At 38.2% G+C, this 15,345-nt stretch overlaps 1 protein-coding gene across 8 annotated transcripts in view; it reads right to left on the bottom strand.

The window, feature by feature from the left end:
* Positions 1–15,345, bottom strand: part of CEP350 (centrosomal protein 350) — a 67,067-nt gene that overhangs the window by 15,222 nt on the left and 36,500 nt on the right. For 7 of the 8 annotated variants that reach the window (XM_090146010.1, XM_031595609.2, XM_090146013.1 and 4 more), the window contains exons 28-34: positions 10,603–10,802; positions 9,000–9,211; positions 7,638–7,782; positions 4,674–4,834; positions 4,075–4,214; positions 3,425–3,507; positions 374–2,451 (exon numbers count right to left, since the gene is read on the bottom strand). In XM_090146010.1, coding sequence (XP_090002136.1) covers positions 374–2,451; positions 3,425–3,507; positions 4,075–4,214; positions 4,674–4,834; positions 7,638–7,782; positions 9,000–9,211; positions 10,603–10,802 — 3,019 coding nt within the window. Of the gene's footprint in view, positions 1–373; positions 2,452–3,424; positions 3,508–4,074; positions 4,215–4,673; positions 4,835–7,637; positions 7,783–8,999; positions 9,212–10,602; positions 10,803–13,570; positions 13,694–15,345 lie in introns of all 8 variants that reach the window. The other variant, XM_090146014.1, reaches the window with a different exon arrangement.

The raw sequence follows: 15,345 nt of genomic DNA, 5'->3' as shown, positions 1-15,345 counted from the left end.
CTTTTACAGGGTGATTACTTCATATCAAGAATAGAGAGAAGTAAGTTTACAATCTACTGTATTTTGACTTTTTAGAATAAAGGCCAAAGGTAACAACTAAATGAAAATGAAAACGTTAGCAGAATGCAATCTAAATGAAGTGTTTTTCACTTTCACGTGCCAAAATCTGTCTTTAAGCCTGTGGGGTTACTGAAGGGAGTTGTGAACCAGGAAACACCAGAACATGCATTACACAGACATACAAACAAACAATCATCACATCAGTGAACAGAACTTGTGAGAAAACAAACTGCTGCCACACTGCCATTCTTTAGATTCTATAATCAAAGGAATCACCAGCTCTTAAAATCAGAGCAAGATGTCTGTTACTTACTGGTCTGGGGCACATGTCTGGGGAAGAAAGTTCTTCTCTGTCATCTTCCAAGTCCGAACTTAGAAAAAAATTGTCCAGTCCATCAGAAATCTGCTCTTCTACCTGCTGGAATGGGGTACTGCATTGCTCCTTTGCATCACGGAGCTCCTGGTTGCTGAGCTGGATTTTCTCATTCCTGATCTTCTTTATTTGCTGTAACTGGTTGACTGTATCTTTCACAAAATCTGTAAGCAGACTGTCTGTGAGCAAACTGACCTTTTCCAGTTGGTTTTTGGATTTTTCTTCCTCTTTAGATGGTACTTTAAGCTGAGCTTCTAATTGGTTCTTTTCTTTTGACAGCAAATCCAGAAGCGGAGTTGCAGGCTTCTCCACAACTCCAGGAGAAAGATCATTTAACTTTTCACAACATTCTTCCCCCAGTGTTTTCTGTCTCTCCAATTTTTCAGAAAAGAAATCTGAGATGTCATCCAACTGAACACAGGAAATCTTATCCGTGACATCAGAAATGGGAGGGGTAAGGCTGATCTCCTCTGTTACAACATGCTTCAGATAAGCCACCACAAACTGCTCTCGGGCAAAGGATTCAGCAGCTACAGAAATCCTTATGCCATTTGCTTTGGAAAATGAGACCTCATCAATGCTTCTTCCAGCTGAGGTTTCTGAAACAGCTGTGTCTGCAGCAGCTTTACCTTGAGAAGAGGTCTCAGCTAAATCTCTACTCTGGCTTTCATCTTCCTTGCTAGTTTTGGAAATTCCTTTGTCTTTCTGCTCATCTTTATCTTTCTTCTCCAGTCTATCATCAAAGGATGAGTCTTCGTACTCATGTGCATCTAAATGGCTATCAATACTTTCTGTAATGTGAGAGATTTTTTGGGGAGGAGCAAAAATACCGTGTTTTTCTTTGCAATCAAAATATTTAATACCATCATAAGTTCCATCATTATTCCCTTCAGGTTTATCCAACTCCACACCAACCCAAAACCCTTTGGCAAACTTAGTCACACCTTTAAATTGCAATGTTCCAGGCTGGACTTTACTTACAAGTACCCTATCACCTACGCTGAAGTTTGGCAAACTATCAATTTCTTCTGTCACTGAAACAGAGGGCCATGGTGGTGACTGAACAGTGGCTTCATCTTTCTCCACACCTCTGCACTCAGTATTTTTTGTAAGTTCTGTTGGAGACTTGAGTTCTAATAACCTATCTGAATGCACGCTGCCAGAGAGAGAGAGAGATCTGTCACTGAGGCATTCACTGATTTCATCATCACTGCCAAGGCTGGTGGATCTGCTCCTGCTGGTTTGCGTGAGCAGGGACTGCTCTTTCAGTGACTGAGTGTCCCCTTTAGGTGAGAGAAGAGATGCTTCAAAATCATCTTTGTATTCTTCCACAGCAAGTGCTTCTTCAATTGATGGCTGTTTCCTGGAAGAGGATCCTTCAAAGTCTTCAATGTATGATGACTCCTTTTGACTACACAGATGTTCTGAAAGCAGATGATCTTTTTCTTCTGCTGATACGCTCAGTTTGTGAGAAGATTCTTGTACGCTTGGGACAGTTACAGCATCTTTGTCTGCCGGTCTCTCGTCTAAGACTTCTTTCCCACCATGAAGACTTTCCACAGTCAAACAAAAAGGTTCCTTTAGAGAAGGTTCATTTTTGGAATGGAGGATTTTCTCCGGAAGGATGTCCAGTGATCTCTCCTGTTCTTTATCTAATGTTAACAAGACATCTGAATGCTCCACAGACTTAACATGAGAATCTTCAATCTCATTTTCCTCTGATTTTATGTATTCCAAGTTTTCCAGGATCTCAGATTTATGACTGAGGACAGCCTCCTCCTTGGATACACTTTCCACACTGCTCACTGACCCATGGGATATCCTGCTTATGTTTTTTATGTCTTTGAGAGGAGATGATGAGGACGCATTCTCTAAGGAATCAACAAATCCTGCTCTGGAACTACTTGGTGGCATTGAAACTGACAAAGATGTTTCAGAAGATTCTTCAGCATGAACATCTATCACAGCCTCCTTAGCGTGCAAAGACACAGATTTCTCAGTTTTTGATGATACAGCATCTTGAAGGAAAACAGAAAATGAATCACAATATGTGGTACAGCCCACATTATCTTCGTGAAGACTGCAACCATAGGCAACAAATTTAAACATCAAAGTTCCCACCTTAAAAAATACAAAATAATATTTTGGAAACAGGGATTTCTACCTGGCCTTTGAATATGGGCAACAAGGTTCTACCACTTTGTTTTCCTAATTCTGTTCCTTGTATTGGCATTTTATAATACCATACGACACTGAGCCCGCAATAAGGGCTCTGCAATGTGATCTAATAGAAAGTAGGGGTATTGGAACTAGATGATTTTTAAAGGTTCCTTCCAACTCAGACCATTCTACAATTCTATAAAAAAGCAAAGATTTGAATTGCATATAGCAATTATCTAATGACAGACAGCAAAACATTGAAAAGTATCTCAAAGAAACCTGTTCTTAAACAAGTACAGGAACAGGAAACTAAGCAAAAGGAAAAAGGCTGTCACATAATTACAGTTTTATAAGAACCTCAACAAGAATAAAACTTAATACTGAGCATTCAGGAAACAGCAAAAATAGAAGCCTACTAAGTACAAATAACAAAGCAACAAAAAAAACCTTAGCTATTTATAGTACACAACTAATGTAGCAATATATGATTATAATAGAGTGGTTTTAGTCCTGAAAAGGGACAGCATCTCCCATCAACATTTTTTCTTTTTTAAATGAGATAATTCCTTTAAAATACAGAACCCAAATACTATGGGGTTTCAGAACAGCTGAGCAGGGGAGCAGGCGGGGGAGCCATAATTAAAAAAACAATACCCTCAAAATATTCCTAAAAGTAAAACATGGAAAATGCAGCTTCATCATTAAGGTTTTATGAAGCCTGCATGTTTTCTTACAGCCCCTCCCTGAATCAAGAAGTAAAACATCAAAGAAGTTTAAAATAGTCAGGCTTCGAGATCTTCACCTGTAGTACTGATTTTTCCAGTTACATACCTCCGTGCTCTGCAATGGATTCCAAAGATGCTCTTGATCTCTCTGATTCTGTCAGTGATTTCCAGTTTTTAGCTGTCTCTTGCCTAAATTTGAAAAATTAAACTGAGTGAACTGAGGTTTTTTGGTTGCTGTTTTTAACAAATAAAAATAGAAATACAAGCATCCAATACTACACAACTGAAACAAAACTTTTTTTTTTTTTTTTTTTTAAGAAAAAATGAACTAAAATTGCACCATCTGCTGGAGAAAATGAAACACTTAAAATATTGTAGGAAGTGAAGTCAATTGAATCATCTGCCTTTTAAAAATAAGATCCAAACCAAGATTAAGCTGCAAAGATGAATGGTTTAGCTAAGTAATTCAAACAACCATTTTGCAAATTCTCACTCAATCAAAAATCGTTACGCAGAAAGAACTTGGAAATAGGACCTGAGAGGCTGGGCAGGACAGAAATGAGTTATGATTACAGGGACAGTGCATCTTAACTGCTTTAGGTCTGATGTGATCAGCACATGCGTCGGCAGTACATTGCCATAGTCCAGTGTTTGAGGAAGAGCACTGTGGAAGTGCTTTCTTTGCACAAACGATTTCTGCTCTAACAGCACTCTATTGGTTTCAGAATAATCTCAGAAAGAAGAAATCCCATTTACCTATGGAGTGGTGGTGCCTTGATCTTAGGCTTTTCAGCAGCAGCAGAGGATGGAGTTTTAATCTGAGGTTTGGCTGTGGGTGATGCCTCCAGATCTTGGCTCAGCTCTGCTTCAGTCTTCTTGATAAACTCATCATATGACTGAGCAAGAGAAACAGTTATGGCTGTTAAAGTACTAAACCATAACGACAATTCTGTAAACAAAACTTATCAAATAAATAATTCTCAGTCTCAAATGCTTAAGGACACACAGTTTCTCTGTAAAGCAATCTGCTTAACTTCCTAAAGTTCCATAGCTGTCAAAGTCAAATTACATGAGCAACACTCACAAGCAACTCAAGCTGAGATAATAACATGTGTCTGTAAGGAGTTTTAGACAGTATTCAGGAGAGTACACATTTCAAAGCGCATGGTTTTGCCTCAAAGACAATGGTTCATTACTGAAAACAGTTAATCAGCCAAAACACAGCCATGTCTCCGTTGCAGTAACTTGTCTTTCACAGCTGTTCACACAACAGTTAGCCAACAATATCCATATAATAATGATGTATTCACAGCTAACAGACTTGGCTTTCATTTTGCCCTTCTACTATTCCTAACCTCCAGTTGTTTGATCAGACTGGCCTCCTGTGCTTTCAGTCTTTCCTTTTGCCTCTTTTTCTGCTCCTTTTTCAGCTGGTAAACCACAGACTTCCTTTTCCGTAGTTCATCCTTCAGGGCTCTGATCCGTCCTTCAATATCACTTTGATCAGAAGTTGTTTCTGAAAAAGTTCAGTTTTAGCCTTTAAATAGCTTGCCTATTAGAAAACAGTCCCATGTAAAGCAATTAATAGTCACAGAGTAAATATAAAATATAACCCAAGTGAAACAGCAAAGAAATTATGTTGATTTCAACGCAGTAGGACTCCAAGTGGAATCTTAGATTCACAACACTGCTGTACAACATTTTAGACAAGAAAGATGTTCTGATATGTGTAATAACTTGCTAGCAAACTGGTTCACATACTTGTCTCCCACATTCATGGCTATCGCATTAACAGCTTATTGCAGACATTAAAATTTGCTGACACATTAAAAAATATAACAACCCAATGATGCATACCAAAAACATATCTGAAATGCATGTTTAAAATTGCCATGCAAAATTTCAAGCTACAAGGTACACTTTATTAATAAGAATTTTTCTTGGTAGTGGGCTCCAAAAGCAGATTATGTTTCCAGACAATTTAGATTTTCTGCCACCTCAACTAAGTACATCTATGAAATGGAAAGCTGAGTGGTTGACAGCTGGAAGGAAAGCTAACTCGAACAACACTGATTTCACTGTTGTCAGGCCTCAGGGTGACATATTATTCAGAGTGAAGTGGGTAGATGTGAGCTTAGGCACACAGTGGACTACTCAGTGACTGCTTACACAAAGCTATGAGGCACATCCTTGCTCCAAGTTCAACTTCACAGACTTTCCTAAGATGCCATTACTGACTACAGCCATGTTCTACCTGACATTTCTTAATCATTTTCCTCTCCATCCCCTGCAGTCTGGACTTCAATCCCACTGATGATTTTCTGCCTCTGTTCCCATGGAACACCTTGCAGTTGATTAGCTTCACTGCAGAATTCACTGCAGAATAACCACACTCTACCATGCCTTCTTTCATCTTCTACCTACAGCAGCAGTTCCAAACAGAAGGATCTAGGCTGGTCTGCTTTTCTAACACTTGATATCACCTATGCTGCTTTCTAGACAAGAGGCTTGGATGCTCATGAACTCCCAACTGCTCCACTGAAGGTCCTAGGAATAAGTTATCCATAGCTAGTCAGCACATTTTGCTAATCAATTTTATTTCACAGGCAACAAACAATCAAGAAGGACTTCACCAACATCCAGCAAATACACACTACTATATTCTTTTTCCACTAACAACTGTTAGTAGCATTTACAGAATTAAAAAAAAAAAAAAAGGCATGAAAAGAATGGAATCTCACTTGCTAATCATAAGTACTTTATGATGCCACTGTACTTAACTCCTCCTGAATGCTAAGTGACCATTATGTAATTATAGCTTTTATTGATCAACTCATTAAATTAAAAACTGTGCATGCTTTCATCTTTGACGAACTTGCCTTTGCATGCATCAGGACATAACAATGACATCACTACTACTCAGCAGCTTGGAAGATTTGCCTCTTTTCAATTCAATGATTATGAAACCAGCACCATCTCGCTGGAATTCCCCCGTTTTCCATCTCTCTCTAGCATTTGAAATCAAAGACATTATTTTCATGACCACTGTTGCCTGTTATACTATTCACAATGGCTTCCTTATATGGTTTCTCAGTCAGAACTTGAACATAGGTTTATCAATTTGCTGAATGCTTCACTGGGTTGCGCTCCAGAATGCAAACAAAAATTATTCAGTGTGAGTATCTATGTGGTATGTATTCATTTCTACATCCAGCAGAATATCTGCTTTAAAATTATTATTACTGCATTTACATACATATTAACCTAAAAACAGCAGAAAGGATTATTAAGCTTGCTACATTAAGCACTAGGAAGACCAGAGATTTATGTATGCAAGTGAAGCTATCTGTCAGTCAAACAGCCAGGACATACAACAGAAAGAACCACCTCATTTTTCTTCCACTAAAAACTTATAATTCACTCAAGGAATTAAAAGAAAACAAAAATATGCAGAAAAACGCTATCTCTTTTGCCAATAGGAAGTGTATTTGGGATGTTGTAACAACTGCACTGTGGAATGCAAGGTGATTCAGAGACTAAAAGCAGAGAAACGATCAAAACTGTCTTCACAGATCAATGGAGCTTATGATGGTGACCCCACAGATTATGGCTGTTCATGAAGTCTACATGACAAACAGACTGCAAGAGCACACCAGAGAAAGGACCGCTCTAGGCCAGTTCATTTTGTATATACTCTCTCCATGTATTTACTGGTAGCCCACTTGGACTTTGGGTTAAAAAACTTCTATAAAAAGTCTATGTAGTAGATCTTATACTTGGAGCTCAAAACACAACTTGAGGCCCCATTTTACTGCACACAATTCAAACTCCTCCACAAAAAAAGTCATTCTGGATATGCCATGAAATGTCCAACCACCAAGCATATGCCAGCATAGGTCCAGTGGGCTCACTTGCACTGCCATGATAAACGGGGCTATGTGTCTTCTGAAGCAAGGCTGTGTTCAGAATGAAAACAATCATGTTTCTATGCTGCTGAACCAAATTCTGCTTTCTTAAAACAAGCGGAGCAAAGAAGCGTAATTTATTAAACGCACAGCCAACCTTGGTATTTTTAAATTCTAGACATCTTAACTATTGACTCTTCTTCACAACTGTTTGCAGGAATCTGTGCAAAGATATATGGGCCTTCTTATGCTGAAATGATCAAATTACATCATGGGAAAGTGCTTTCACAGAACTTCAAAACCCAGCATTTTGCAGGAATTTGCCTGCCTTCCCATATCTAGGTCTGCTTTGCAAATTTACTTATTAAAATGACTAGCTTTGAAACAGCAATTTAAATCCAAGCAAATACTTACCTGACTGTGTCATAGATAAAGACTCATCAGACCAATTGTGAGATATCTGATGAGACTTCACAGGAGAACGGAGCTGTCCCCCAGATCTATGGCTGCCTTTGCTGGAATCTTGCCTTGATACAGATATGCTGCTTTTGGGAGGAGTCTGTGTGAGAAGAAAAGGACAAATGAGTAACTGCTTGTAAAGCTCACTCTCAAAGTAGCAGATCATTGCCATCAGGAGCTAGTTACAAGGAGAGACTGGCATGACTACAGAACACCTCATAAGCAAAGCTACCTATCCAGACAATTTTTATCTTAGTTTGTCAAATTAATAATAAAATAAAAATACCAGCAGTAGCAATAATGGACTGCTCACTTTGAGGCTGGACTTCAATAAGCGTGCTCAGGCTACCTTCTTACCACTTAGGTGAACAGACATGGCTGTGACTCAGAGGTGTTCAATACATCTGTACTCACAGGTAACAATCAAGGGAATGAGAACACCTACTAAATACACCTGCGAATCCAAAAGGACAATTTCATAAAAGGGGTGAGAGATGCCACTCTAAATCACTAAAGTGGAGCCCTGTTTCTCTGTAGGCACGCAAAAAATTCTAAGAGAAATTATTCTTCCAAAACTCTGCTTACTGCTTCAGTATCATGCTACAAACTTTTCACACATCTCAGTCGTAACCTCTAGTGCATATCTGACATTTTACTGTACTATATTCTCAGGAAACTTCACAAGAAGAAAGTATCTGTAATGGAAGTCTACACGAGCAGTTCTTCTGACTTTCCACAAAGTGCATTTTCTGTCTGATTCAGTGCAAAGCAAAGTTATCAGGACAAAACTTATCAAAACTGTCAACCAAGCAGGAGTACCTACTGAAACAGAAAAATAAGGCTGTATGAACTAGAAAGCAGTCATAATCTGAAACTCAAGGGACTGTGTACCAGATTACAGCTATGTTTCCTCATCCTATAGCTATACTTTGGGAAATATGCAAATAAAGCAAGGCAGAAGAACATGGCATAGCTTCCTCAGCCTCAAAGAATTCATACAATGGTGACAAGCTCGCCTACAGCTAATACACATTGTTTAACTGGGTCAGTGTTCCGCCACTTAATACTGCATACCTACGTGACACACGCAGAACATTTTGCAAGACTACCTACAGATTTAAAAACATTGAAACTCTGTGTTCAAGCAATTTTTCATCAAGACTTTGAAGAACGTAACTGATCACAATGTTTATTCTAATAACATACAGTGGTATTACATACCACAGTTTAACCTCTGTTTCAACAGTTGGAAAGACTATTACTTGTCTTCCCCTTTTAAAAATTTAAGAATCTATATAGCATAAAAAGCTCACTCACAAGTTTGCCAGGTAAGGTAGAAGACTTGAAGTCTTCAGAATAAATAATTTCTTCATTAACTATACTCTGATCTGGGCTTTCTGGTTGTCCGTGGCCCATAGTCTCTGATGGGACAGATTTTGCAGCGGGACTGCCAAGCTCTTCTTGGACTGAGCTTTCACTGTTCAGACAAGAGCAAGAAGGCACTGGAGACTCTTCTTCACTGGCTGTTTCTGAGATTGAATAATGAGAGAAAAGAAACAACATAAGAATCTTCACTGACTTAGATGCCTTCAGAGTAACTACTGTCTGCATATAAAGTAGTAACTGCTATCAGTATAAGTCAAATGGGTATGCATTATTCACTTATCTAGAAATTGACTTTGAAATACTTAGTATGAAAAAGGGATGTTTTCCAGAGAACTATGATTTAAGATTACCAGTCTTAGTGATTGCCAAATGTCAAAACCAAAAAAACTCCTCAGAATATTCTAACATTTTCCAGACAACATACTCCAGAAAGATTATTAGGGAAACCTGTCCTTCCAGTTAGCCATGCAACAGCAAGAGTCACTATTAGTCTGAAGAAGTCATGGCGGAGCACATAATCTACAAGTCAGATCTTGAATTTAGAATTGATTGCTTCCTTTACAGCCATTGCAGAGAACATTTTAATGTCATGATTTCATCATGAGTCTCTCAAATGGCAACAAGTAAAATAATAAGTTGGGTTTTCAATATTCCTGTTTACTAAATTCCGCAGCAGTCACAGCATTATGGAAGCAGCCATGAAGAACTATTTAATATTTGAGCAAAGGCTAGGGAGAGGAACTTCTTCTGAAGCAGGGCCACGCTCCAGTGCTCACTGGTAGAAACAATTAACAGAAAGTAAATGTGTTTTCTCATCCACGTCTCTGTCTTCAGCATGCTGAATTTTCCCTCCGTGGAACTTAGTGGCTTGCACACACAACATCTTTAAAGTGTTTTCCACATGCCTAAGATCCACAAGGCTTTTCGGTGACAAGCGTGATAGGACATCATTCTAAATTCCCTTTGGACCTTCAGTGAATCTATCACCCCCTTTCAACGGTGGGAGGAAAAAATACTATTTTGATAACAGTCTCTGAAGTTTCATTATTTTCTCCCATTGCAATACAGTTTTCTGTGGCTCATGCTCAAAGCAGATTCCACTTAAGACAGAATGATAAAACCGAAGCCCCTAAAATTTGGGAACTTGTTTTCTCAGAATAGCATTATGTATACTAACTACATCCTAGCATACTACAGTACTGTTGCAGATTTCAAACATCTACTGAACAAGGGTAAGTTCAGGATAAGATCAGCAAAAGATCACGTACTATTTTTGTTCTGAGAAGACAGAAATGGATTTCAGATTGTACATAGAAACACATGAGAAGATACGTAGCAGAACTGGAATTCACGTCTGACCAAGGTTTAAAACAGAGATAAAAAGAACAGGGCCAAAGATGTCACAGACTGCAGAAACTGAGAAAAGGACCACCACAAGATCACAGAATAAAAGAAGTGCAAACTTAAGCAATCATTCTGCCCAGTTATGTTTGACTTGCATTATTTGCCACATTCCTCCCAAAGTTTCTACTACCTTTGGGCTCAGCTCTCAGATCCCCCAGTTCTTTCTTGGCTGCTTTGGTTTTAAGCAGCTCTTTGTCCCAGGCAGCCAAAGCCTGCTTTTCTATCTGCCGTATTTCTGCTTCCTCTGCATCCAGGCGGCGCTTCCACTCCAACAATTCTTCAGCATGCTGTCGACGCTGCATCAGCTTCTGTTCTCGTTTAGTTAGGAACCTGACAGACACAGCAGAAGATAGTCAAAGACCCAAAAGCCAGATGCTCTATTGCCACAATTTCCAGAATTTTAGCTATTCAAATTGTTTTCTAGGGAAACTGCCACATTAACTACTATCTCCCAGATTTCTGACATATAGAGAACACTTTCTTTTTTTTTTTTTCAGTAAATAAAGTCTACAAGATATTGTAAAACTGCTACTAACATTCAAAGAATTTTCAACATCTTTAAAAGTGCTAATAATATATTCAGTAAAATGAACAGGGTCAGCTCCTAAATTTAGGACATGAGAAGTACCTGTGGCATGAAACTGGAACCCTCAAGAAAGCAGTGACTGTTTGAAAAATGAACCTATCTTTTTGCTAATTCCAGTGACAGAGAAATATTGTGACCCCAGCTGCCCCACAGACCTTTCTAAATAACTAATTATAAGAGGTGTTCCTGTAGTAATAATCCACCTGAAAGATTTACTGGAATTACTGGAGCTTTTATCCTTCTTCCTTTGAGTATCATCTCTGGATTGCCACACAGATAGGAATGTTAATCATCAGCTAACAACATAAAGAGAGTAAGGATGCAGAACTGTTCTTCCACCTACTAACAGTCCTGGCTACTAGTTTTAACTAAGAAAAGAAAGCAAGCTCATGCTGAAAATCTGCAGATCTTCTTGATTTGTGACAAAGATTTCTCAAATTATGCATGAAACCTCAGAAATGAGGAAATTAATGTAAAATGTCACAAGCATGAATAAGTCTGTGCATGTATACTAGTTTTCTTTGCCAGCTACTGAACAGAATCACCTCTAGTTTCTATCTGGATACTGAAGTTATCAAGAAGATAGCATTCAGTCTTTAAGATAACAACTGAAAGGTCAATATCAACTGTACACACTTCTAACATGCCAACTCTAGAGAAGAGTGTACATCATCCATCCCCTGCAATGAAATTCTAAATGTCACAGAATCACTCTTTGAAAACAAGACGGTTTTTGGCAGCTAGAGAGAGTGCTCAAATGGGTAAAGAAGCACAGAATGGGTGCCTAAAAATGCAGTCTTCCAAGTCCCGTGAGACTTCTGTTTGAAAGTGCCTTTAAAATTTGTAATTTTTTAAACAATCCAAATACTTAGCATCGATGTTCTTATGCTACGAAGCAGTTAATAATTCCATTTGTGCTTTTTTAATCTCCCGTGTTTCAAACAACCTTTATAAATACAGAGCAGTGGCCAACTGGGTAAGCTGCAGGTCTTGCCTGCTGAATGACATTGGCTGTTTGCTCACTCAGCGTTGCTCACTCTGTTCCCAGGTAAAGTGAGCTGGCAGCTCATCAGAAGGATTAAGATTCTGATGATTCTTTCTTTAAGACAGATTCAGATCATGTGGAAAAGTGATGATGCAAAGATAAAAGTTTCAGAAGCCAGTAAGACACGCACACACCTCTTTACTATAGTCAGAGCAAGGGCAGATGAAAAGCAGCACCTCTGTCAGTCCGGAATATCTGTAATACCTGTCACCTTTCAGCTAACAGATGCTAGGATTTTCTGTACTTTTTCAATCACTTCCTAGAGATAGGCATCAAGCATTATCTGCTCTTACAGAAAACTGACAGATTAATAACATTAAGAAGCTAGATTGCCAGTGGTAATTGCACTACAAACATGACAGATAGCTGTGTTTGTCTGTGTTGTCTTTCACTAGCACTACCAGATTTATCAGCTCTTACTTTCAGATACACATCAGTCCCAATTAATGTGGTAGGTCATATCTTTGGAACTTGTTATGTAGGCCATTACTACAATAATGATCTCAATGCAAACTTTTTCTTCTTCCTTCACTAGTTGTTTCATCTCATCAGAATGCCTGGATCTTCATGTCTGACTGGGTCTTGAGGGAGGCAAGTCCAGTTGGAGTAAAGTTCAAGAGAAAAGCTGAAATAAATGGATATGAAGGTGCAAGACTCTTCAACAGCAGATGTCAAATGAATTAACCCAGGAGGCCACGAGCAGGAGAGCAGAGCTAACTAAATGATCACGAAAATAATCACCATACAAAGACCAAGTAATAAGAAAACTACACATTGGTCAAAAAGAGCACTAAGGAGAGAAAAAGAAGGCTCAAACACTTGTGCTTTAGAAAGAAGAGGATTAAATGAGCATAGCTAAAGATGCAGACCCTTTTATAACCCAGGGGTTTAAAAGGTCAGAACCACCACAAGGTAGCATGCATAGTGTCTTAGCATTTACTACAGTCTAGAGGGTTCCAGTTGCAACACCAAGGGTACACATTCATCCTCAACAGCAGGAGCACCTTCACAGGGAGGAAAAATAAATAGAAAAGCATGAACCACATCTGGTATCTATCTTCAATGCAGGAAATCTACAGGAGCAAAAGGGAAGCAGAAGCACTCAGATTACATCACTGTAATTTTTCAAAGTCTAACTATTTATCTGGTGCTAAGGCCACATATTTGGTCTGCCTATTCCAAAAATAACAACCTGGAAGTGTTAACCTACACTTGAACTGCATTTATATCTAATACACACAGCTTTTAAAGCCAAACTAGACAGTTTCATCAGCTGTTCTGAAGTAGCAACTGGACAGTGAAAGCAAAGTGAACTGTCTGTGTGCTACTCAGAACACAGTAGGAATCACTGGAATTAGTGTAGAAAAAGTGTCAAAACTGTTCAGTGATGAAGAACCCCTTGGCTTTTTAGGACTGAACAGAGCATGCTCTATCAAAGAGTCTATCACTTGAGAAAGGTACAGTTACCTGACCAATTGGTTGTAGATATACAGCTGGAATTTGGGGTGGAGGTTGGGAAAACAGACACTGAGAGAGGCCCAGTGGTGAGACGTAAAGACAGAGAAGAAGTAGTGAACAGGAGAGCAGTGTCTACAAAATAAGGAGGAAGAGTTTAAAACTAAGCAAAAAAAAAAAAAAAAGGCAGAAAGAATGAGAAAAGGACAGCATCTAGCAAAGAACTTTGAAATTAATTGCATTTAACCTAACACCTTGGGTAGAAACATAGTTATGCAGAAGGTAATAAGAACACATACACTTGTGCATAAGTTATAACACTTCATTTTCTGTTAGTTAAAGGCATGCTATTTTCACATTGCTCTGTTTTTCTTTCATTCTTTGAAGTTTTATTAGTCTGATACAAACTTCCACACACACCTGCTAACATCTCAACCTCAGCTTTTTGCAACTTCTGCTGTTCTAATCCTCAATAGAGTATATTATTAGCATTAAACAGAGTGCTGCTTTTGTAATATAGACAGCTTTGCCAGTCTGAAACTTAAAAAAGGATGAATTTATTTAAAGAAGCTCAAGCAAATCCAGAAAAAGTCTGAAATATATCTGTATTCAACTTCCAGCTGTTCTTCGATTTTGCAATAAGGCACAGACTTGGTCTCAGAATACTCACTTTCATTTCTGCAGAAAGAATACTCACTTTCATTTCTGCAGAAAGATAATGCCTATATATTTTTTTAAACTACATTACCTTAACACTGTGATTAAAGTGTTACTTTCTAATGGAAGACTGTTTTAAGCTAATTTTAGCATATTATCTTATTTATAGCAAAATATCATGCTCTGCACAGCTCTGTAGCAACTACAAAGCAGGGTAAGAAGCATGCTAAAGAAAGCAAAAGCAAATGAGCATTTAATTAGTTCCTCTTCTGTACGAATTATCATTAAAGCTGCATATGCAAAGCAAGCATGGGCAGAAGGGTTAATTCTCTTTGACAGAGCATGCTCCTGTTCACATGCAGGCTATGCAGATTCAGGAGTTATAATTAAAACAGAACAACTCTTTCATTGTCCTTTTAACAGAAGAGATATTAAAGCTGTCTCAGAGATAAAGTGTTTCTCTAGTTCTCTTGTATTTTACTCATTCAGTTTCTTTCCATTTGCAGGATCACACAACTCGTTTTTCAAGCAGACAGTTCCCTAAACATACTCTAAGTAAATATTACGTTAATGTTATTCTTAGGTATTTTATAAACAAGGACGTAAAAATTAGGTACTGTTTTTCAGTCAATAAGCACAGCTACCACTATCAAGAAAACCTGCAAGACGTGTGCAAAAGCTATACAATCAGGAAGACTGAAGTTCTAAGGAATTATTTATGCTTACACAAAATACTCTGAACGTGTAGAGCAATCAGACAAAACTATAAAATCAAAAATGCATGACCACATACACTGCATCACACACAAGTACAACTTGCACTTGATGTTCCTCACAGTAATTACTGCAGCTGAAATCCTGATGCCTACTCTTTTGAAAGATATACCCCAGATGACAAACATTTTGGACTTGTAATTAAAATATTCTTACGGATAAAACATACTTTGTATCTGTTACTATCCTTTGCAGTACTAAAGAGATTCATTTACTAACATGTAATTCTTACTGTTGCTTAGGAAAAAGCAAAGATTTCAGAAACAATATTGACTAAAAAGGCTTCCTGAAAAAAAGTGGCAAAGGAAGACATAAACACAAATATATTTGTAATCTTTTACATTAACATAATGTAT

This window comes from Phasianus colchicus, chromosome 9 (assembly GCF_987193195.1).
Source record: "Phasianus colchicus chromosome 9, bPhaCol1.hap1.1, whole genome shotgun sequence".
Taxonomy (NCBI): domain Eukaryota; kingdom Metazoa; phylum Chordata; class Aves; order Galliformes; family Phasianidae; genus Phasianus; species Phasianus colchicus.
The sequence above is the reverse complement of the archived record's forward strand: the minus strand, read 5'-3'. Positions and strand labels throughout refer to the sequence as shown.